This window comes from Diachasma alloeum, unplaced genomic scaffold, assembly GCF_001412515.2.
Source record: "Diachasma alloeum isolate Michigan unplaced genomic scaffold, Dall2.0 Dall_scaffold_00179, whole genome shotgun sequence".
Taxonomy (NCBI): domain Eukaryota; kingdom Metazoa; phylum Arthropoda; class Insecta; order Hymenoptera; family Braconidae; genus Diachasma; species Diachasma alloeum.
The window spans coordinates 5,812,918-5,835,153 of NW_021680345.1; the positions used below are offsets into that span (position 1 = coordinate 5,812,918).

The 22,236-nt window shown below is 39.0% G+C and overlaps 4 protein-coding genes across 7 annotated transcripts in view; 2 read left to right on the forward strand and 2 right to left on the reverse strand.

The window, feature by feature from the left end:
* Positions 1 to 3,131, reverse strand: part of LOC107041728 (proton-coupled folate transporter) — a 4,821-nt gene extending 1,690 nt beyond the window's left edge. Inside the window, exons 1-2 of the mRNA XM_015262427.2 lie at positions 1,801 to 3,131; positions 534 to 635 (exon numbers count right to left, since the gene is read on the reverse strand). Coding sequence (XP_015117913.1) covers positions 534 to 635; positions 1,801 to 2,800 — 1,102 coding nt within the window. The 5' untranslated portion in view covers positions 2,801 to 3,131. The remainder of the gene's footprint in view (positions 1 to 533; positions 636 to 1,800) is intronic.
* The window catches only part of LOC107041739 (ras-related GTP-binding protein A), an 18,199-nt gene extending 9,545 nt beyond the window's left edge, over positions 1 to 8,654 (forward strand). The window contains exons 1-7 of one of the 2 annotated variants that reach the window (XM_015262455.2): positions 5,208 to 5,636; positions 5,777 to 6,037; positions 6,144 to 6,243; positions 6,548 to 6,932; positions 7,025 to 7,240; positions 7,322 to 7,437; positions 7,971 to 8,654. In XM_015262455.2, coding sequence (XP_015117941.1) covers positions 6,026 to 6,037; positions 6,144 to 6,243; positions 6,548 to 6,932; positions 7,025 to 7,240; positions 7,322 to 7,437; positions 7,971 to 8,062 — 921 coding nt within the window. In that variant the 5' untranslated portion in view covers positions 5,208 to 5,636; positions 5,777 to 6,025 and the 3' untranslated portion in view covers positions 8,063 to 8,654. Of the gene's footprint in view, positions 1 to 5,207; positions 5,637 to 5,776; positions 6,038 to 6,143; positions 6,244 to 6,547; positions 6,933 to 7,024; positions 7,241 to 7,321; positions 7,438 to 7,970 lie in introns of those variants that run through there. The other variant, XM_029126270.1, reaches the window with a different exon arrangement.
* Positions 4,248 to 5,581, reverse strand: LOC107041765 (natterin-3). The gene is made up of 3 exons (XM_015262500.2): positions 5,413 to 5,581; positions 4,862 to 5,061; positions 4,248 to 4,581 (listed from the first exon to the last, which is right to left on the reverse strand). The coding sequence occupies exons 1-3, from the start codon at positions 5,417 to 5,419 to the stop codon at positions 4,351 to 4,353; spliced, it is 438 nt and encodes a 145-aa protein (XP_015117986.1). The 5' UTR covers positions 5,420 to 5,581; the 3' UTR covers positions 4,248 to 4,350.
* Positions 8,655 to 8,715: 61 nt separating the features above from the next.
* On the forward strand, positions 8,716 to 10,963 carry LOC107041744 (beta carbonic anhydrase 1). Of its 3 annotated transcripts, XM_015262471.1 has the most exons (6): positions 8,739 to 8,813; positions 8,887 to 8,944; positions 9,210 to 9,294; positions 9,738 to 9,925; positions 10,174 to 10,365; positions 10,431 to 10,963. In XM_015262471.1, the coding sequence occupies exons 2-6, from the start codon at positions 8,906 to 8,908 to the stop codon at positions 10,638 to 10,640; spliced, it is 714 nt and encodes a 237-aa protein (XP_015117957.1). In that variant the 5' UTR covers positions 8,739 to 8,813; positions 8,887 to 8,905; the 3' UTR covers positions 10,641 to 10,963. The 3 variants fall into 3 exon arrangements, with proteins under 3 accessions (XP_015117952.1, XP_015117957.1, XP_015117973.1); XM_015262466.2 differs by lacking the exon at positions 9,210 to 9,294 and having other exon boundaries at positions 8,716 to 8,813; XM_015262487.2 differs by lacking the exon at positions 8,739 to 8,813 and having other exon boundaries at positions 8,836 to 8,944.
* Positions 10,964 to 22,236: the final 11,273 nt, after the last annotated feature.

Sequence of the window (22,236 nt, forward strand, 5' to 3'; positions counted from 1 at the left end):
GAGTGTAAAATTCACTGTTTTTTTGTGCAGTACAGTAATTTTGTGATTGTTCGCTGGTGGATTATTGAGACGTTTTTACTACCGTAATAAATCGAACGTCGGGATAACAAGACGAAAATAAGCAAACTCATTCGATAAAACTGTTAAATTTCGGTAAACAAATTCGAGGCTACAAAAATATAACGGATAATGATGATCTGATTTGCTAGTGTATAGTTGAGTGAGTACTGAAGTAATGGTGCATCCTCGATGAAAAGTGACCCCTCAACAACAAAGTGAAAGTGGCTCGACTTATTATTGCAAATTCATTGAAATTCACGAGTTGATTCGCGTTACCGTTTCTTCAGTCAGTGCTAATTGCATTACACGTAATCGAATTAGGATAATTTTTGGCATAAAGTAGTTGGATTAACATGATTGAGAAGCTGAAACTACATTGATCTGTATTTCCGCGTTTTTTTTCTCCATCCACATTGCTTCAGTTTTTTTCATTAAATCGGATAGGGTCGATGATTTTAGAAATTCGTCCTTACCGATTAAATTTGTGACCATGCTGTAGGTCGTCCACATGCTGAAGTTTACTTCGTTCCAGTTGAAGCGGTATCTCGTAAATAGATACATTACGGCCATTTCGCCTGAAAAAAAAAACAAAGGAAACGAAGGAGATGAGAATTTTTTACCACGAATATTTGATGATATGCCATTATTTCTCCAATAACATTAATTTTGAAGAAACACAAAGAAAAATAAAAATTGGCAGACACTCGTCATCTCGGTCATTATAAACATTACATAAGGATGCTAGGTTGCACAACAAGTTTCTTTTATCAGTACCATCCGTTTAGTCGTTTCCGTCGAGCGCATTCCGGTCTTTATCAAATTATGCTCTCTACCTCTCCATGCGACCTCTCTCAAGTTTCAAATGTTAACAGCTCTTGTCACATGTATACTTAGCCGACCAGCGAGTCCACGACATCAAGAGTCAGTGAAAATCGAAAAATCTGTGGATAAATGCTCAACAGCAAAGAGGTCCTTGAAGACTACCTATCAATAAGGCCGCGGTTTTTCCGGTATTGGATTCAATCGGTGAGAGTGGTTACGAATCTCATTTCGAGGACAGTCTCGCTGAAATTTGTGACAATTTCGCAGAAAAAAAAAACAGACTATTGCGTTTCTTCAAGTCTTTGCGATGAGAAAAATTATCAATTTAGCGACTCAATTACATAATTCGCGTGAAATTATGAAAAACTTCATGAAACAAATGTCTCGATCTAATTGAGTTTTAATGATTTCCGGTGATATGAACGGGTACATGAGGCTTCATTGTTTCGGAAGGTCAAAAATTGAACCGCGAAGAACCATCTTATGAACAATGCGAAGTTCAAAATTGTCACGTGTGTTATTGTCAGGTACTCCTGTCTAGTGTCATTTACTTCCATTTGTTGAATTCTACGAATTTGTAATTTTTCAATTCCTCCAATGGAAAATTCCCTCAGATTCTCACATTTATCCTCTTCTTCCATCTTTTTCAAAAGAAGTGATGGACTAATGATATTGCCCAGTAGCGTCGAGTTTATGCAATGTTATGTTGAATGTTACGATTGAAAACTCTATGCAGAAACGTCATTTTTCACGCATGCACGTATCGGTGTCACGTGCGTCAATCTGACAGCAACTCGCTAACTTTCTCATACTATATTTACATGACTTTTCGGTATTTTTCTGTATTTCTCTCCCTCCCTCTCTCTCTGTCTGTCTATCATTGGTAGAAAAGTGAAAGGTTGTTTCAAGATGACTTACCATACATTGGCCCGACAACCACCATAACAATAATCATGAGAACAGCCACTCTTTTTTGTCGATTATTGGCTCCTTTCTTGAATGCAACTCTGAATGTTTCTTCAATGTGTCTGAATGAAAAAAAGTCGACAATTGTAGCGCACTTTGACATGTTAGTTCTTTTGTCGGGTGCGGTATTTTCCGGTCTCGGTGCTTCTTTAATGACAACTAATCCATAAACAAAGCTCGCAACATAGCAGACCGTGGATATTGCAAAAACACCGTAAAAGCCAATTTTAATGTACAAAATGCCGGATAAGGCCATGCCAATGGGTACACTGAGTGACAAAAATACATTGACAGCACCGATTCGCAGTGTTCTAGACTCAACGGTCGTTATATCACCGATGTAGCTGAATATTGCCATAAACATTGTGAACCAACCGCCAGTTATTGCCGGCCAAAGTGCCTCCGAAACTCCAGCAGCTTCCATTGGCAATTCGTAGAACCAATATGTGCAAATTATAAGACTGACGCTGGTAAGAAATTCACCGACAATTGGTAAGAGCATACAGGGTTTTCTGAGGCCCGTACGATCACTCCATGCACCCAGAAAAAGTATGAGTAGTGTTGGCAATCCACTCTGCAGTGCCAACTTCCATGTCTGCATTCCTGCAACAAGCTGCTGAACGGCAGTCTCTTCCTCCTCATAACCAGTTGTATTTCTATCGGCTAATGCACTACACACAGTGTCGGAATATCCAAGATTCACCCTACACGCTTTTTCTAAATTCAAATTCTGGGTTGCAAGTGATGCTAAAACACTTGGCATTATGTAGCAGGCCACCATTGGTTCAACAGTTATATTACTAGATAAAAAATTCCACTTTTCCCGTATGCTCATGGATTTCCGGTTAATAGGATTTTCGTTGGGTGATGATGATGATTTTTTTCCATCTTCCGACGACTCCGCTGGCGATGACGAGGGTATTGTCCCCTGCAGGACCACGTTATTCGTCATCGTAGAAATTTATCAATTCCTAGCTATTCCAGGTGGCTCAGTTGTAGACAATTGAATGACCACTCGATATTATAACAGAGCAGAGGTTCCCTCACTGAACCACCACCGCCATCACCACCACCGCCGCGACCACCATCACCACCTCCACCGCCACCTCCACCACCAATTTCAATCCAGTTGTTTCTTATTTATGTTGCACCGATTATCAACTAAGAAGAGATGAAGTTTATTCATCGGTTTGCCCAGAGTATTCCCACTAATCTCTTTCTCACTGAGTGTAATGCCAGTACGCACCGTACCCCACGGTAGCCCGTTGGCATAGTGTGCATTGAAATACTTCGCATGTTTTACAGGGCCCCTCTTCCATTTTGTGCCTCTATATCTTCTTCCCCCTCTGTGCTACTGGAGTCCATCCACCTATGTATCAAACTTATATGTATACATGCTCATTTCCCTGATGACTTTGACGGCCTTCATTGCCCAGCCGAAATGCTGCTACCACCCAACTATTTTTTTCACTCATCTATTCAATTATTATCTTCATTCCTTTCTTTATGATCCGCAATTATAATTCTCAAATACCCATAATTACGACTTTCCCTTTGAGTTGCAGTGCGAATAGCTGAGGAACAGCGAAAGGAGAAGATACAATTTCGCTGCCTTTACTCTTGAGATGAAAAAAAAAACGATGCTGTCTTTGGGTGATTCCGTAGAAAGTGCCGGGTCTTCCCTATCTATTCAACTGCTAATTGCATTCAAACGTCACCATCTCGTTTGAACATGAAGAATTCTAAAATCCAACAATTCAATGCGATGCCCTCCAGTCATTGCCATTTCCAGTTTCTGTCAGTTATCATATATTGCATAACTCTTTTCTTTCAATTAACCGTTTAATGGTAAAAAGCAATACGAATCAAAAAGAAATACAAATTGAATATAATGTCTATATATTGAAACCTTTTATTATAAATGATAGTACGGGTAATTGGCGGGACAATATATTATTTTGTTATTTATGGCTTACGCGAGTGAATTAAGGAAAGGTGTGGTGCATTACGTCGCTGCTATTGAATAATCATTTTAACCACTGGCGAGGTCCTTTTAGGATATAAATCACTACAAGTCCATCTCTTGTATTTATCCTCCATCCACTCTTACATAAAATCCTACTTATTTTTGCAAAAGTAATAAAAATGGCCGTCTGTGTCATTATACACCTTGAACTTCAGATGAAATACAAACTGTTTACATTCAGGCATGGCCATAAGTGCCTGTACCAACAAGGACGTTGGAGAGCTTATCTAATTTACTTCATCAACACCCAAGATTATAAGCGAAGAGGATGGGGGAGGGGAGTAAGAATTGTCGGGTATACCGGTCGAAATTATCTCGGTGAGTCTTGTCTCCGAGCCAACAGAATTGACACAAAAAAAAAAACAAGCGAATATTCTCTAAAACTTTTTTTATTTCTTTATTTTAAAAATATACAAATGAATAGTATATAATATTGCTCTTCAAGCTGAGCGATGATTGCCGATTGCAAAACTCTTTTAGTGGTACACGAGAACCTCGTAATCCCTGAAAGACAGCTCTTCCCCATCGTATGGAATGTACAGACAGCCGTGGCTCGCCTGTATTTTTCCAACAGTCTGTGCACCATTGTGGATTACACGACCAACATACAAGGGTTCGCCTTCGGTTGTTTGTCCACCTACAACTGCATCCGGTGGAATAACACCATTGCTGGCGAACTCCCAGGCAAACTCCCCCTGAACGAGGATCTTGACCGAGAAACATCATCACTTGAGAATATTTCTTCTCAATTGATTACGAGAATTCTTATATCAGAGGCGAAGCGATAAAACGGTTTGGGCCGAAATGAAGTGGAAATCTAATTTTCGAAAAATAATCTATTCAAACTGGTTTACCGCTTTGCTACTCATATCATCACACGAAAAACTGAAGGCACGAATCAGCCTTACTAGGCGTATTTTACGCGGAAATTAATGATAATTAAGGGACAGGATTTTTTGTGTGATCAGTGAAGTCACTGATAATTACCTCGAATTCAGACTTTGAATGTTCCTCGCCGCCGTGGCTGACATACGCCACTTGTTTGTCAGGAATAACTTTAGCGGGTATTACATCTCCATTATGATAAGCACGACCAACGTAGATGGTTGATCCATCGATATCTCGCCCTCCTTGCACCGCATTATGAGGTACTCCTTGGCCGACGTGGCGCGATACCCATCTGTAGGCTGAAGATAATATTTTTTCTCGTTAATTTCGATAAAAACAATACCACTCGTCAGCGGATAATCAATGTGCGCGTCTTTTCGATTAGCCGAATCTATTCTAACAATCGGTATGCGTTAAAATGTATGAATATTTATTCCATCGATTTCAAGTGAGATTGACAAATGGATTCCTCACATTTTCTATATCTCCAATGGCTGATATAACTGTCTTCGTTTGATTGATTAGTTGACGACGGAATGCAAAAAAAAAACGAGGGGGAGAATAGAGATGGGTTGAATTGGCAGGCAAATCTTTGTGCGGAATGAAAATTATTAATCGACATTGAAAATATGAGAAAAGAAAAAACTTACTTGGCATCCTGTCAACGGGTTATTCGATCGAGGCGTTTTAGCGTTAAATGAGACTAGCCTCCGGCGGTTACCTGGTTAAAAACCAATGTTATCTTATCATATCTCCGGCTTTTTATTTGAATAGTCCGCACACGGTTTGAGGGGCGTCGCCTCATTTCCCGGAATTGATGACTGATAATGTCTTCTCTCAATCAGGCATTCAGTCGATACTGAGTCAATAATGAGTAAGAGTATTTTTGTGTTGTATCGTTTCATCTATCAATTGAAAACTACAAATTATTGGCAGATAGAGGAATATTTTTTCACCTTCGTACTTGGTAATTTTTCAAAGTGATTTACTCGTCATTTGATTTTTACCGCTCAGGTATAGTGGGAGAAATCAGGTATAGTGTGAGCGACCAGGGATCCTCAATCCCCACGAATGAGAACCAGCGCCTGAAAATGCAACATGAATGAGCGATACTAACCTCGCAGTTGGAGTGACATATAAATTCTTGTGCTCCTAAACGTCTAGTTTGTTTATGGTTGATAGCAGTTTATCGTAAAACAGTCGCCCCTGTCAGCGTCATTCCCTCGCATCTGTTGTGGAAGAAAATCTCGTGGAGAAATAAAAATGAAGAAGAAGGTAGGTGAATTTGCGTATTGTTTTGAAGAGACTTGGCATTTGTTTCACGCTCTTATTGTGATTTTCATTCATGAGTTGAATATAATTATTCATATCTTCTGTTGAGGTTTTACTGATGGGCAAGAGTGGGTCTGGAAAGACAAGTATGCGGAGCATTATTTTTGCGAATTATATCGCCAGGGACACTCGACGTTTAGGAGCTACAAGTGAGTAATCCGCTTTGAGACTCAATACTTGTTCACTTTTATTCCATCAAGAGGATCATTGCAGTAGGGCAGGTTGGGGTAAAACGGACACTTGACTTTTTTTAAATGTTAATGAAGGGTTGAAATGTTGATAAAATTGAATAATTTTTTTTCAATACAAAGAACAATTCTTTCCCTTTGTGCCGGGCCTGAACTGAGCTCAATTGATCAATTTGTTTCTGAGTTATGGATAATTTTAAAAAAGTCTAAAGTCTCCGTTTTAGCCCACTCTCCACTATGAATTAACAATAAATTATCGATACAGTTGACGTGGAGCACAGCCATGTTCGTTTCCTGGGGAATCTCGTGCTCAATCTGTGGGACTGCGGAGGACAGGAAGCCTTTATGGAGAATTACTTCGCCTCCCAGAGGGACAATATCTTCAGGAATGTCGAGGTTCTTATCTACGTTTTCGATGTTGAGTCTCGGGAATTGGACAAGGACATGCACTATTACCAGAGTTGTTTGGAGGCTATTCTCCAAAATAGTCCGGAAGCGAAAATATTTTGCCTCGTACACAAGATGGATTTAGTCCAGGAGGACCAGAGGGACCTCATTTTTCGGGAAAGAGAGGAGGATTTGAAGAGACTCAGTCTACCCCTAGAATGCACGTGCTTCAGAACGAGCATATGGGATGAAACATTGTACAGGTGAATAAATTGAGAGGAAATTATCGCGTGACATTGGTCGATTCAATTGCTCCAGGAAATTCACATAATTTACTCTTGTCTTACTATTCCAGGGCTTGGTCCTCTATTGTCTACATGTTGATTCCAAATGTCAAAGAGCTAGAACAGAGTCTCAATCAGTTTGCCAATATCATCGATGCTGATGAGGTTCTACTCTTCGAACGTGCAACATTCCTAGTTATTAGCCACTGTCAGAGACGTTTCCACAGAGATGTTCATCGATTCGAGAAGGTCTCCAATATCATCAAACAATTCAAGTTGAGCTGCAGGTGAATTCCATTTTCCTATCATAAATCCAAGCACTATTCCAAGCAGTGTTGTTTGAATGATTTCGTCCATTCGGTGTTTAGCAAATTGGCGTCACAGTTTTTGAGCATGGAAGTTAGGAACACTAATTTCGCAGCCTTCATCGATGTTTTCACATCGAACACATATGTTATGGTCATCATGTCAGATCCTGGCATTCGTAAGTATTGTCAAATACTTCATCCTCTACTTCTTGATACAAATGATTATGCAGTCTTATTTATTCATTTATTTTTTATTGTAAGCATTGAAAACTACGACTTTTTCCAAGAAAAATAATTTTTCACACAAATTAGGTTATATAAAAGGAATTGAATTTAGTAGATAAAAAATTGTTAACGAGAATATCGGTTAGATTAATTTAAGTAATCTTTCAACTGAGTTAAAGGTGATATAATTTAGGGGAGGGTAGGGTAAAATGGACACTTTAGACTTTTTAAAAATTATTCATAACTCAGAAACAAATGTACGAATAGAGCTCAGTTTAAGCTCATCACAAAAGGAAAGAATTGTTCTATGTATTGAAAAAAAAATTATTAAATTTCATCAACATTTCAACCCGTCACTGATATTTAAAAAAAAATCAAAAGTGTCCATTTTACCCCAACCTCCCCTAACTTTTTCATTCACTAGAAACTTTTCTTCTGTTAATTCCCTTTGCACAGATTAAATCAACTTAAATATGAATTTCAGCTTCTGCCGCGACGCTGATCAACATTCGCAATGCTCGAAAACATTTCGAAAAATTGGAACGAGCGAGTCAAAGCTCAGCGCTGAGTGGATAGAAATCAGCACGACCCAGGCATATAGTTGCCCGGGTCCAAAAACTCAATTGGCTTTAAAGAATTTTTTCATTCGCATTCGTTATGAATAATTCCCCGGTGGGAAGCAATCACTGTGACTACTCGAGACAGATCTTGTTGATCACAACGGCAGAATAGCCAACAAAACATCATGGAATAAGTACATTTATAGGGTTCTTAGATAAGAGAAGCTCAAAAATTGTGCTGACGGAATGAGAGAAAGAGAAAATCATATCGAAGCTATGAAATTCAATTCCAAGCTATGCTACGTCCCTTACCGTTTAAAACATTACATTCTAGTCCTCTAATCATGGATAATAAATGAAGGTAATCTCAGATAGCTTTGGTTGATTTTCTTCTTCATGATCTATTTTGTATTTCTTATATGACGTGTACACTTATATCTTTCATGGATAAAATTGTCTTCTACTGCGAATTTATGGAATTTATTTGTTGCTCATACTACTCTTCAACTGAAATGAGTATGAGGAATGAAGAACTGTTCTCAGCAGTGGAAATGTAGTGGTTCCATTGGCGGAACTTTTAATAAAGAAAAAATATACAAGTGTTGTTAGTCAATATTAGTTTTTTTCTCTTTGCATTCATTTGCACGACGATTTTAAAATCTCCCGCTCGTGGCACAGCTGATTGGCGAATGGCGGATTTATGTTTAATCATCAATCAGCCATTCGGTATTGTCTGTGATAAACTAGTGGAAATAGATCGCCTAATCGTAAGTGTAGTTTGTTGTTCTCACTATTTGTCAAAAGAATGGACAGGATAATCAAAGGAATAATGAAATACAGGCAGTGTCACAGAGACGGAATGGTCAAGCAATTTCAAATGGTTCGAGATCACCCCGAGGTGAGTATTCAATAAATTTTGTAAATAAAACTTTATCATTGTCTCATCATTCTCGCATACACTCACTATCACATGTCCACGTGGTCACTAATAGAATCTCAATCACATGCTTTCGTTTCTCACTTGTTGTTTGTTATTGACTTGAGCGAATTATTTTTCGGATAGTGAATTTCTTCAGATGAGAGAGAAGTGTCGAATGAAAATATCGCATCACGCATTCCAAATAAAGATATTTAATGTGTTTAATGTTTCCTTTTTATCACAGCCTAAGGCAGTGTTCTTTACATGCATGGACTCTCGGATGATCCCCACTAGATTTACTGAAACGAACGTTGGGGATATGTTTGTGGGTATGAGAAAAAAATCAAATAATCCTGAAAAAAATGAGAAATATTATTTTAGCTGTGATTACTCGCATCGTGCGTGATGCACTTTGTTCCCCGCTACTAACTATATGAGAACTAATGCACAGTAGGAGCGAGTGGGGCAAAATGGAAATTTATTTTGTTTTCAACTCCATTATTATAATAATTTAATAATATTAATTAATAATATAATAATTAATAAATTCTGTATTATTAAATTATTATTAAATTTGCGATGAAGTGGATTTACAAAAAGTACAATTCTCCTCTGCGATGAGCCTGCACTGAGCTCAATTAATCTATTTTTCTTCTGAGTTATGAACATTGTTAAAAAAAGTAAAATGTGTCCATTTTGTCTCACCCTTTCCTAAAATATTAAACTTTAGACTATATCACTGAATTTACATTTTTTTGCTTTCACATTTCAGTTCGAAATGCTGGCAATGTCGTTCCCCACTCACAACACTTTTCCGACGAACTGACTATGTGTGAGCCCGCTGCGCTAGAGCTGGGGTGCGTTGTCAATGCTATACGGCACGTAATTGTTTGCGGTCATAGTGACTGCAAAGCTATGAATTTGCTGTACGCCCTGCGGGATGAGGAGTTTGCATCCAAAGTATGTATAAGTATGTGGTACTGATCGTCCGTATAGGGGAGGGTGAGGTGCAGTGGATACTTTTGACTTTTTTTTCTAATCTCAATTGGAGGCAGTCTGGCTCGTCACAAAGGGAAACAATTAAAATTAAATAAGAATAAATTGATATTCCAAAAAAAGTCAGAAATATTTATTCTGCCTCACTGGCCCCTTGAATTTTCGAATTTCATTTGATTGAAATATTATATCGAGTTGATTTTCAATTTCAGGTGAATAGAAGAATTTCACCACTGAGAGCCTGGTTATGCGCCCATGCCAGCAGTAGTTTAGCAAAGTTCCAACAGCTTGAAATTACTGGATTCCATCAGCCTATCATATTTCAGGCGGAGACACCAATGCGAAAGTTTGTTGCTTACATTGACCCTGAAGATAAATTCGCTATCGAAGACAAACTTTCTCAGGTGAATGCAGACATTAGTTGATTCGCCTCGAATAATATTCCATTGCTAACACATTTTATTTTCAGATCAATACGTTACAGCAGTTGCAAAATGTTGCGTCTTACGGATTTTTGAAGAAACGATTGGAAAGACACGATCTCCACATTCATGCACTCTGGTTTGATATTTACACTGGGGATATTTATTACTTTAGTCGCGGCAATAAGCGTTTTGTTGAAATTAATGAGCTGACGGAAGGACCATTATTAGAAGAAATCAGGAAATATTACTCGTAATGAATGACATGCAGCGTTCTCAATAAGTTATTTTGTTGGTGATTCATCAAGCACAAATCAACATCGAAAAGTGTTAAAGTTGCGGTATAGGAGCTCTAATTAAGTTATTTAATAATTTTGATATGTATTTTCATAGCGCACACGACATGTACAATACTTTTTTGAGAGAATCTCAAGTTTTGTTATGGAATTCTGTTTTTGTGAAATACTCAAATTGCTGACTTTGAATGATGTAAAAATATCTGCAGCACCAGTGAGCAGGATTTGAGTGTTAATACAATTTACAGATACTAAATATTTATATTTCTATGAAAAAAAACTGTTTTTATTACAGTACGACACTTCATTTTTTTTTACTTCAACATTCTACTGGATAAGGGTCTTCAGGCCACAATTCTTCTCTCGCACACGCAGGGAGAAGTCGGTAAAAAATTATCCCTGAATTTTAGTAGTTACGATGTACATAATAAAATATTATGCGGCGGAGACTAGCGAAAAATTCTATTTAAGCGAATCTAGGGGTGTATTTTCTTGAAAAAAGTTTGCTCAATTAAATTTTTCACTGTCGAATATTCCGCTAGTTTCAACTTAGTTACTATATTTTAAGTAGAAATCAGTAGCGAAGTGGTAAAACGGTTCAAGTCAACTTGTCTCTTAGTTGAGTTTTTGAAGAATATCTCCGAATCTAAAAGAGATCATGGATTTTTCGTAACTACCTTTTTTCTAGAGCAAATTGAGTGTTACAAAAAAGGTCCTGATAAAAATTTAGCTATCTCGCTTAGATTCCGAGGTATTCACTAAGGCCAATAGTCAAAATCAACATAAACCGTTTAACCACTTCGCTACTGAAATAAATGCCGCGGTAATCTTTAACAGGTTTTTCTCTCAGTGTACGTGTCGATAGATCCTCGTTTCGAAAATTTGGAAGAGATACTGTACAATTGTGTCCATGTGGTATACGTTAAATTGAAATTCCCACAGCGTATGGACATAAATCCACAAGTAGAAGAATGCATCAACCGATAATGAATAGAGTACGTGATAAATCGAAACGAAATGACTCGAAGGAAGGCAATTGAAGGATCTCATTGAATTATCAGTTGGTATATTTCGCGGATAATTGTGTGATCGTCTATGCAGAGTGCCCATCTCACTACACCTATGTGAACACTTGAGGGGTCTGTGGCGAGCGTGAACTAGAGCATGCCACTCCCGAAAGAGAAAGCAAAACAACAAAGTGAAGGCTCATCGTCGCTACGGAGCGCCGCACACTTTACACATCTGCTGAGGTGATTTTTTTTTTTCGCCAGGAAACATGCGAAAATTGTCGACTGGCTGAGCCCAATGGTCGTATTCTTTTTTTCTTTCTCCTTCTTGCGTTATACGGTAAAAGTGAAGATGCAATAGAACAGTCACATGTTATAATGTCTCTCCATCGTTTACCTTTTGTAAACTAGTTATTTACCACGAAAAGTTGTACATTGTGGGAGAATTTATCCAGGTGATACTGTCTCGGATCGTTTGACAGTTTGTTGGGTCTCGCTGCCGAAAAAAATGAAGAAAAAGAACCGGGTTCCACGCTCCGTCGGGTAACTCATGAGAACGTAACGGTTTAGACGGAATTGGAGGAAAGTGCAAGAGGTTGTCGGTAAAAGTCTCCTTTTGACAGTAACTAATCAAGAGATTCTCACTTGTGCAAATCAGGTGAACTGCGGTTTAGGAATTACAACTGATGCCCATCGATAGAACTCGCAGAGTTGTGAGAAGTTCGATTCGTCGCATACGAATTGCCATGAAGTTCTCAATTAATTATGTACATATGCATGAAATTTCTCCAATTAAAAAATGATTTAATTGACTTTCGGTTGAAGATGAAGAGGCAGAAGATGTAAATTTTTATCTACCAACGAGATGTTTTTTCATCAGTTGTCTCGAAATAATTTGGATTATTCAGCGTCGTCTCGGGAAGTAATTAAGGGAGAAGGGGAAAATTTAGAGGTTTCGTGTACGTGAAATAAAAATTCAAGACGTAGGTGGTCTTTGTCTGGTTTATCCTGAGATCTTTGGGTTATGGAAGTTCAGGTTTACCGTCACAGTAGTAGTCCCCATCTTTAACAATAGGTATCCCGTAGACACCTTGCGTATTTTGTGGCCAAAAATTCCACCACCGTGACCTGAAGAACCTTGGAAAAAGGGCAAACCCGGCGGTCCAACAATTGCCCCCGAAAATATTGGAAAATGCAATTGAGTTGTTACGGTAATTCGTCAAAAAAAAATCTCGGCTTTCCCCTCTCCTCCTCAGACGCAGCATTTGCCTCTGCATGAAGACCTTGAGCCTGAGGGAGATGGGCAATTACCCACCACTAGTATATTAAAATAATAGAAGAGCAATTCATTTTGGAATTAAAAAAATGCGCAAAAACGTTGAGAAAATGTTTAAACATAATGAAGTTTTTTCTTCTAAATTAACGTGAAGATATCAAGACAACCGCTTTGTAGTGAGAAGAAAGGTTGAAATTAAAAAGAGAAAGCATTCCGATCCGCACGGCTCGTTTGTCCCGCCGTAGCATCACTATCTCTTAATCGTTTGTGCATGCAAACTACTCATGAAAATGACTTCGAAGTTTAAAATTGACAACGAATTTGAAGTGGGCTTTTAACGAGTTCTAATGACACCTCTCATGAACAACAAGCGCTATATGGATGATATGTGGGTAATTATTTGATGAAAAATTTGCACGGCCATTATTCCGTGATCTTTGAAAAACTATAGACCATCGGAGTCTCGGCGAAGTGGGAACGGCTGTGACTATGAAGAATTTATGCTTGGACACACACCACTGCCGTCGCGCAGTCTTTTTCGGTCTTTTCGTCGACAAAGCAAACAAAATAATTGTCAATATACTAGATAAAATTGAGGAAATGGCGCAGAACACAAGGTTTACCGCGCCCTCCGCTATTCTTCTGAATATCATGAAGCCATTGTGAGATGAATTGCCCATTCCGATTGTCAGCTTTTACCGATAATCACTCCAGGAGGAAATTCGTCCTATCGAATCTCTGTATCACGCGGGAGATATCAGGAATTGACTTTCCAATGGATTCATGGTTTTTAACAAAATTGACGGTTAATTAAAGCGATAGCGGACTGGTTTATCTGGAATTATGTTAATTAGGCGTAGTTTTTAGAAATTAAATCTTGCGGAGTAATTTTTGTATACGAGTCTGTGATGATTTTTTAATAACCCAACACATGTGAATTAACGAATAATTTTAAATTATCGGATCTCCATTTCTTTTCCCAAACTTGGTGATTTATAGGGAAAAGTTATTTTGATGACCTCGAAAATCAAAAGTGAAATTTTCATAATAGATATACCTTCCGTGGTCCCTAAAATATTTTTCCGAGATTTTTGAAAGAACGTGGGAAAAATTTTGGACTTTGCAATCTCCGACTTTTTTTTTCATCGAATTTACATGAAAAATTTATTCGCTCAAATTGTCACACCTGTCAGGAACGGAAATTCCGTAAAAATATGGAGCAGAGAGAACATCGGTGAGTGAATCATACCTACGGATCACGTCCCACGAATTGGAGTTTTTGATACAGGTATGTGGTCAAGTGACACGATTTTTTGGATTCAACAGTTGAGAACGACCCAGTAGAATTTTTTTCTCTCTCTCACGAGTAAACCGGTAGGAGGATAAGGGTCTACATAAAAATGTAGAGCATGAAAGACCTAGGTGAACACGTTGATTCTAACGCTGAGCCCCGAAATTTTGAGAATAGAAAAAGATCCGTTAGACTTAACTGTTTAATGGCGCAACGTCGAGTCGGGAGAAGTGGAACTGTAACTGATATTTATCTTTGACGAAATGTACTTGGTATATTCTCAAATGAGTATAGATAAATCCTTCACGCAGAGCCCTGTACTTAAAAATACATAATGAAAATTGCTCGGAAAAGGCTATCAGTGCTCGCCTATTCGGTTTATTAGGCAAGCATTCAATCAACCGTGTGTTCAATATCCTTGAATTTTTTCAATCAATTTTTGCCGAACGTCATGCCACTCATTGTCGCAACCGCATACCAGTCACTGCCCCACGGAGATTCTCATTAGAATATATTATTCCAATCATACAAATTCCTGTGCACATTGCCCATGTCTGCCATGCCCATTTCATTCCTATTCCCTTACTCATCCCTCTGAACAATTCCCATACATTATTTTATGACGATAATTCCTCTACTGCTGCCACCGCCGCTGGTTCATTCACTCGTGTCACCACGTAGTGCTATTTTTGGGCTCAACTTTTTTACCACAACAGTCGATCGAGCAAATCAGATATGATGCAATGAGCATTGGTGCGGTGAAATTATGCAAAATTCATAGTAAAAACGGCACATTGAAAAAGTTTTTAGAGGCACTGCAGAGAGGAACCTACTTGTATAAACCGACAAATTGGCTTCTCGTGTCTACTTGATTGCGTGCCGCACTTTTTTCACTCGTATCACTTCATTAATTGATCTTGCGCGACCATATTGACATTAGGATTTTGCTTAGACGTTTATTTAAACAGTCCAATTCAAGGTCTGGTGTAAATACGCCCCATTACGACTGTTAGGTAGCAAGAATATTTAATCGTGTGGATTCATTCGCCGTTTTTTGATTAATTTATCGTTGAATTCAGTAGCGAAGTGGTAAAACGGTAAAAGTCAATTTTGACTATTGACCAGTTTTCAATGAATATCTTGGAATCTAAGGGAGATGGCAAAATTTTGATTATAACCTTTTTTGTAGAGCCGATTGAGAGCTACAACAAATGTAATGATGAAAATTTCGCTATCTCCCTTAGATTCGGAAATATTGCTCAAAAACTCAACTGAATTGGTTGTGTGCAGAATGTGTTTGTGTTAAATAGTCCAGGAACCCCATTCACGTCAGACAGTGATTATTATTGGAAGAAAAAATGAATATCATCACCTGACATAAGTTGAAGAGAAATGTAATAGAGAAAGAAAAATAATAAAATAACAGTGTTCTATAAAAGGTCTTTCCTCGGTATTGTACATGAGGCATGCTCGGTATTATAATACACGTTCTCACACACGACTGAACCATACATTGACAAGTGTGTGTGTGTGTGTGTGTGGCTTGTACAAGTTCAAGAACAATGGACGTCACGATTTGTAATGTACGATTTTGCCGGACGTTGGAGTCAAGAAGGAAACAAATGGTGAGATGGAGAGAAAAAAAGGAGGAAGGGGACGGGAGAGCGAAATACACACAGTGTCAGACGCGCGTATATTGTGGCTCGGGTTGGCTTGTGCCACTAACCCACAAACATACTTACCTATGTTATACTATGCCGGCTTGGTTTGCTCGCTTGCCTTCTTACTTGACGCTTGCGTTTTGCCTTAATGCCACATTAAACGCCACGCCGAATAAGTATAATGAATCTAGTGAAAATATTAATCATAACACTGATAGAAGTGTGGCATGGGATAATCGTAGGGTGGCCTTTTTTTCACACCACTTTTGTTGAGAATGAACTTTGAACGCTTTTGATATTCAAATGTCACAGAATTGTCTACGACTATATGGCACACTGCCGTCGTTGAATGAGATAGACCATTTCAGTAGTGAAGTGGTCAAACGGTTTAAGGATGTTCTACACCCTTTCTGCCAAAATTCAGGTTTTTTTAATTTTTCTGGCAAACTTATGATGGAATTGACGTGAAAAAATATAACGTTTTTGCGTTTTGTCATTATTTAATGACTGACGAAATTTTAAGGTGGTGCGAACATTTTCCTGCGTTTTCTCTAAACTTTTAAAAAGAATCACAAAACTGTAGAAAAAACGCATGAAAATTATCGCACCACTACGCAACTTCGTGAGCCATTAAAGAATGACAAACCACAAAATCGTTATATTTTTTCACGTCACTCCCATCGATAATTTGCCAGAAAAATGAAAACAACGTCAATTTTGGCTGAAAGGGTGTCGAACATCCTTAAGTCAATTTAGTCTTTAGTTGAGTTTTCCAGAAATATTTACGAATTTAAGAGAGATAGCGAAATTTTCATTGGAACCGTTTTTGTAGAGCAAAATGGGTGCTACTAAAAAGGTTATGAGAAAAATTTTGCTATTTCTCTTAGATTTCGAGATATTCATTGAAAACTGGCCAATCGCCAAAATCGACTTAAACCGTTTGACCACTTCGCTACTGATTTCATGGACTTCGCAGCATTCAATTGATCCGATCGATTGATAAACGCGCCGATGGAACAAATTTTCGAGGCTACTGATACTGCCCGCGTGTGAATAGAGAGAAATTTGGAGAGAAGAGGTACAGAGGGTACGGGGAACATGTCTAACGGAGTTTCGTCCAACAGTTAGGATAGACGAAATACCGCTCAACTTATTTGAGAGCGGTTGTCTAGGCTTCTGCTTGTAATAATCAAGTAGATGAATATAAACCATTTGTATTGCTCTTAAAGTTCTCTAGTTTTCCAAGCGTCTCGAGTTTACTCTCCATCTCGATTGGCCCACTTGGTAAACAGGACAAAACCACCTTTTTGCGTTGGAGTCTATCAGCGGTATAAGAAGGAAATTATGAAGGAGAAAGAGGAACAATAAAGATGAAATAAATTTGTATGTCTACAGTGACCAGTACAGTGTTGTTCACTTTTCATCAATTGGACGGTCTGCATTCTCATTTTACCCGAAAATAATTCACTGATTTATCATGACCCACTCTTGGTTTCGAGCCGGATGCTAAATAGTGCAAAACGTGAAAACAATTCTCATCTCGAAGTATTCTTTCAACCGCTTTCAAACTCATTAAAATTATGAAGAGTTGTCCAAAATTGCATCTCACGATGATTATTCATAATTAAATAATAAATAATTCTCAATGTGTATTCTACACACTCGCAGATGCCAAATGTCCTCATTTCAGTTGTCCGGGCTACACCGAAAAGAAGCGGTCGCGGGCCGTGTAATTCGTAAAAATGCCAGATATGTCCCAGTAAAATAATATTCAAAATTCATGGTACACATGTATTCGTTCTAAGCGCATGCCCATTACTCTGGCTCAGTAAAAACCCGTTTTGTGCTTAATCTCGAGGCGTCCGTGATGTTTGAAAATGATTGCACCCATCGCATTCAATTATTTTAAAAAGTCTCGTAAAGGGTTCGCGTATGCGCTTTTATGTAACGACGCATGTTCATGAGTGTGTAACGGAGTTGCTGCGGTTGATGGTGCTAACATGGCGAGTGATTTTTTTTTTATTCCTCATTTTTTCTATTTTTTCGCAATAGCCGCACGCTGGTCTTGATAAAGCCCTCTTTCATTAAAACTCACACACCATTATAACCAACTGATGCAGACATTTATATTATAAGACCGCTTCACTAGTGGTGTCCAACTGCGTGGGGATAGTATATAATACAATGTTGCTTGTAAATACGGGCGCTGCTATGTGTGGATGATCGGGTGAGCGTGGCGCTCACCGCCCGGCCGTCAGAGAGGAGAGTACATAGCTTCTCTTTGGACGTAAAAGCGAGGGGAAGAACGATCGACTTGAAAAGGCCTTGGCAAGGCCGAGCGCACAACGTGCTTGATGCGCTTTATCCAACTTTTTCCAATTAAAACGATTACTTCTCACGTCATCCAGCGTACAGAAGAGGCGCCTTTTTTCGCTATTTTTTTTCTTCACTCGACGGATTTTATTCGTGTAGAGCGACTGGTGATTCTATAATTCACAAATTTTTCTGCACACTCTACACAACAGTCTCCGGGGATGAACCTGAAAATAGGAGTGTAGTTCGCCAGCGGAAGATTCAGTTTAGGGGATTTTTGAAGGTGTGAGAATTTTGCGCAAATTCACCTCAAAATGGGTTTAAATCGCAATTTCCGCTGGCAAATCTTTTTCACGTTTTAAAAATAAAGATTAAAAATTATACAATTCTCATGCTAGCCTGAAATATCCAGTGACCTTGAGTAGTGAGGTGACACCTGAATAGGTTTCAAAATTTACAAAAATTTATGATCCTGGGAAGCATCAATCGGATTTTGTGGATGAGCAAGGTGCAGGAACAAGTGGTCATAAATGGAACAGTAAAATGAGACCGATGGAGGTTTTGGTGTTTGAGGTGTAGAGGAAGGAGAGAGAAAGAGAGGCAGCCATCAGTGGCCACATCGATGCCCGCAGACCGTTCTCCTGGCAAACCACCGTAAATTTTTCGTGTCGGATAAAGCACGAAAACCAAAGTCTAGTATTGGTAGTCCTAGTTGCTGCTGTCTCTCTGTACCAATCCCTCGTTATATTTATGACTTCTTACCCTTGGATGTCGCAAAAGTTTCTTTACACTTTACCTGCGCCCATTTAATGCTGGCCTGTGCGCACTTTGACAAGTCCGGCGTGCTCTTGTATCAGAGACAGGACGAGTGAGAAGGAGAAGAGACAAGTTACAAAAGGTTTTTGGGGTCTCGTTTGCGGAAAGTGGGACCGCACAGCGGCCAAGAGCATTTAGTCACGCCAATAAATTTGTAAATCGCTTGAGTCCAGATCTACATGCCAGCTAACAGTTTTCCCTCTCTTACTCTCTGTTTCTCTATTTTTCCTGCATTAGACACTATCCTTGAATATCCTCCATCATGCCCTTTCGTTTTATTATCATTTTTATTACGTCCAGAAGTCAAATTGGCTTCCGGTCGTGTTAATGATCCTTTGAAAAGGCCACGGCAATAACAAAGTGCTTAATGCATAAACCTCATAATTAAAGGCACCACAATTGTCTTTGTTTTTCCTAATATTTGCCGCCACTCCTCGGAGCTATTACCAGCGTGAGAAGTATATTGAGAGAATTGCTTACAATTGAGTACTTTGGAGAGTGCCGGCGGGTCTAACAGACATCTCAAACTATTTTGGAAAACCCGACATTCAATTGTAAAAAAAAAATAATCAACGTTGTGGTGAGTATTGACGGCTCAGGGGTCTTTCCAGAAGGTGAAGAAAAATTGCGTTGGTCCGTGTTAATAATCGTTTGAAAAGGCCACGGCGGCAACAAAATGCTCAATGCACAAACCTCATAATTAAAGGCACTAACAATTGTCTTTGTTTTTCCTAATATTTTCCCTCACTGCCCCGAGTTACTACCAGCGTGAGGAATGTATTGAGAGAATTGCTATAAAAAGAGTAAAATACTTTGTAGAGAACCGGCGTGTCTAACAGACATCTCAAACTATTTTGGAAACCCAACGATCAATCGGGAAAAAATGTAATCAACGTTATGATGAGTATTGAGGTCTTAGGGGGAAAAGGCTACGACGGTAAGAAAATTCTTAATGCACAGTAACAAATGTCTTCGTTTTTCCTAATACTCGAGAGAATTGCCTTGAGAATAATAAAATAAATAAAATAAAACACTGGAAATTCGTGCGAATACTTTGGAGAGTACCGGCGTGTCTAATAGACATCTCAAAATATTTTGGAAACCTAGCGTTTGAGCGTGAAAAAAAATCGACGTTATGGTAAATATTGACGTCTTAGAGGTCTTTTTGGAAGGTGAAACTAATGAAAAAACTCGCCCCCATTGATTAGACATGCTCCGTTTAAAATGTCTGCTTTTCACGGGTTGAATGAGGAAAGATGTATACTGCCGGGTTCGTTGGACTGAGGATTCTTCACCAGCGGTGTTCTTTTGTCCCTATTTCCCCAAAGGGAGGGGAGAGGAGTCCTTCCGGGTGGTCCATCCCTGGTTATCGACACCTCGTTCTCTTCCCCATCTCCACCCACAAGCAGTGTTGACCAATTGTTTTTCCGCATGTGTAATTGAAATATCTAGTGAGTGACACTCACAATGCTCCGTAAAACTTGTCCGCAATTGCCTTGAACAACTGAACGAGATGCTGAAATTACCGCGTTCTAATCGTCTCAACTCCAACGCCAGATAAGACGTAATAGTTTCCTTATGGATCAGCCATTCATCGAATTTTTCAAAGGACACTGGCATTAACTATTGTAATCTATCCTTCAGAATTTTAACGGCGTTGAAAATGCGAAGGAAATGGGAGGATGAATGGTTAGCTCATGCTGCATTTTATTATTGTGAAAATATTTATGGTGATCTATTGCTCTCTCGAAGGCTGTCAGTCGCGTGCAAAAACACATGTAAAAAGACATGAGGACGCAGTGAGGAGGGGTCCTTGACGGAGGGATGGAAGTCGCGCGACAAAATGCGAAAAACAACACGTGTGGCAAAACGAGTAACGTACACAGGGGACCCATTTTCAAACTCCTCACTGAACTTTACAATGCTCGACGATGAATATATTGGGCAATATTGCCTAAACTGAGTAACACGTGTTTGGGACTGTTTACTGGGGAAAGTTTTGGCGCACGACCCTCGTAAATTTTCTTTCATACGTATACCAGTAAACAAGGTTGCCCCACTCGTCGTATACAAGAGGCTCTCATTTAGAATTGTCATTCAAGGGTCTCGTTTCGATAGTATGCGTCACACATGTTGGCGAGTGCGCGCGTGCTGCAGGCCACACGCTTCTGGGCTACGGGGCCAATGAGAATCCGCTTTCGGCATTTCTTTCGTTTTATTATTCAGATTATCTCCATCTTTGAGTATCGAAAGGGTTTCGACAAAGATATACATTTTTTTCAGTTTCCAAATGTGTCGTTTCTTTGATTTAACACGCGCAGAGCAAAAATTTTTAACTAAATTTTCAAATTCGCAAACTTTTACCAGATTTATTGATTTTTTTATTAGAACTTAATGAATAAAAAGTATTTTTCAAAAAAACTACTTTCGCGCACTTGTGATATTCAAATTCAATAAAATTTGCCTATTGCAAATCGGAAATTTTCCATTGAAATTTAACGATCATTCGTCATAAATTTGGAATAAATGTTGTAAATAAAATAAATGTTATAGTTCCAGCACGCAACATCCTTCAATTTTCCAAAAATTGATTGTCAGTGGGAAGATACCTCTGGAGCAAGAGAGGAGTCAGAGAGTTGGGTCATTTTATTGGTAGCAATAAAATGGCCTAGCAATTTGGTCTTAACGGTAAGATAAATGTGCGGGTCCTTCGTTGCAAAGGTATATGCTGTCGCTCCCGCCTTCAGCCGGTCATAAATCGCTTTAGTCCCGGTCAAGGATGGACTAGCACGGAGCGCTGTCAAAATATTTTGGAGCCTTGTGCAGTGCCCCCCCTCCAAATGCTTCTGTAAATCGGATAGCAAAAAAAAATTGCGTTGGTCCCTCCACTGAAATTAACAGAAAGTAGCTAACACGCATGCAAGTACCCGGTCTAATGCAAAGCCTCGTGTAAGCGGCACTGCCAGTCACGACAACGAAAGTGTAACCAAAACCCCACAACATTTCATTCCATTTTCGTTCTTATTTTATTTTTATCCTACACTCGTTAATTAAACTTTTCGGTTTCTCTTGCCCCAATTCGAGTGAAAAATCTCAAATATTTCGAGTTGAACATTGCGCCAATCAACCCTTGCGCACAGCCTCCGCAGCGGAAAAGGTAAATTGAGGAAAAACTGCACCATTTCGTCAAGGT

What these genes read in the sequence shown, in the direction of transcription:
- LOC107041765 (XM_015262500.2), bottom strand. An exon ending in ATTCAAAGTCTGAATTCGAG is followed by an intron (nt 4,582 to 4,861) that starts GTAATTATCAGT and finishes TTCTCGGTCAAG; the next exon opens with ATCCTCGTTCAGGGGGAGTT.
- LOC107041744 (XM_015262487.2), top strand. Translation starts at nt 8,852, where the DNA reads ATGGACAGGATAATCAAAGGAATAATGAAATACAGGCAGTGTCACAGA. An exon ending in ATGAGGAGTTTGCATCCAAA is followed by an intron (nt 9,926 to 10,173) that starts GTATGTATAAGT and finishes TTTCAATTTCAG; the next exon opens with GTGAATAGAAGAATTTCACC. An exon ending in TCGAAGACAAACTTTCTCAG is followed by an intron (nt 10,366 to 10,430) that starts GTGAATGCAGAC and finishes TTTTATTTTCAG; the next exon opens with ATCAATACGTTACAGCAGTT.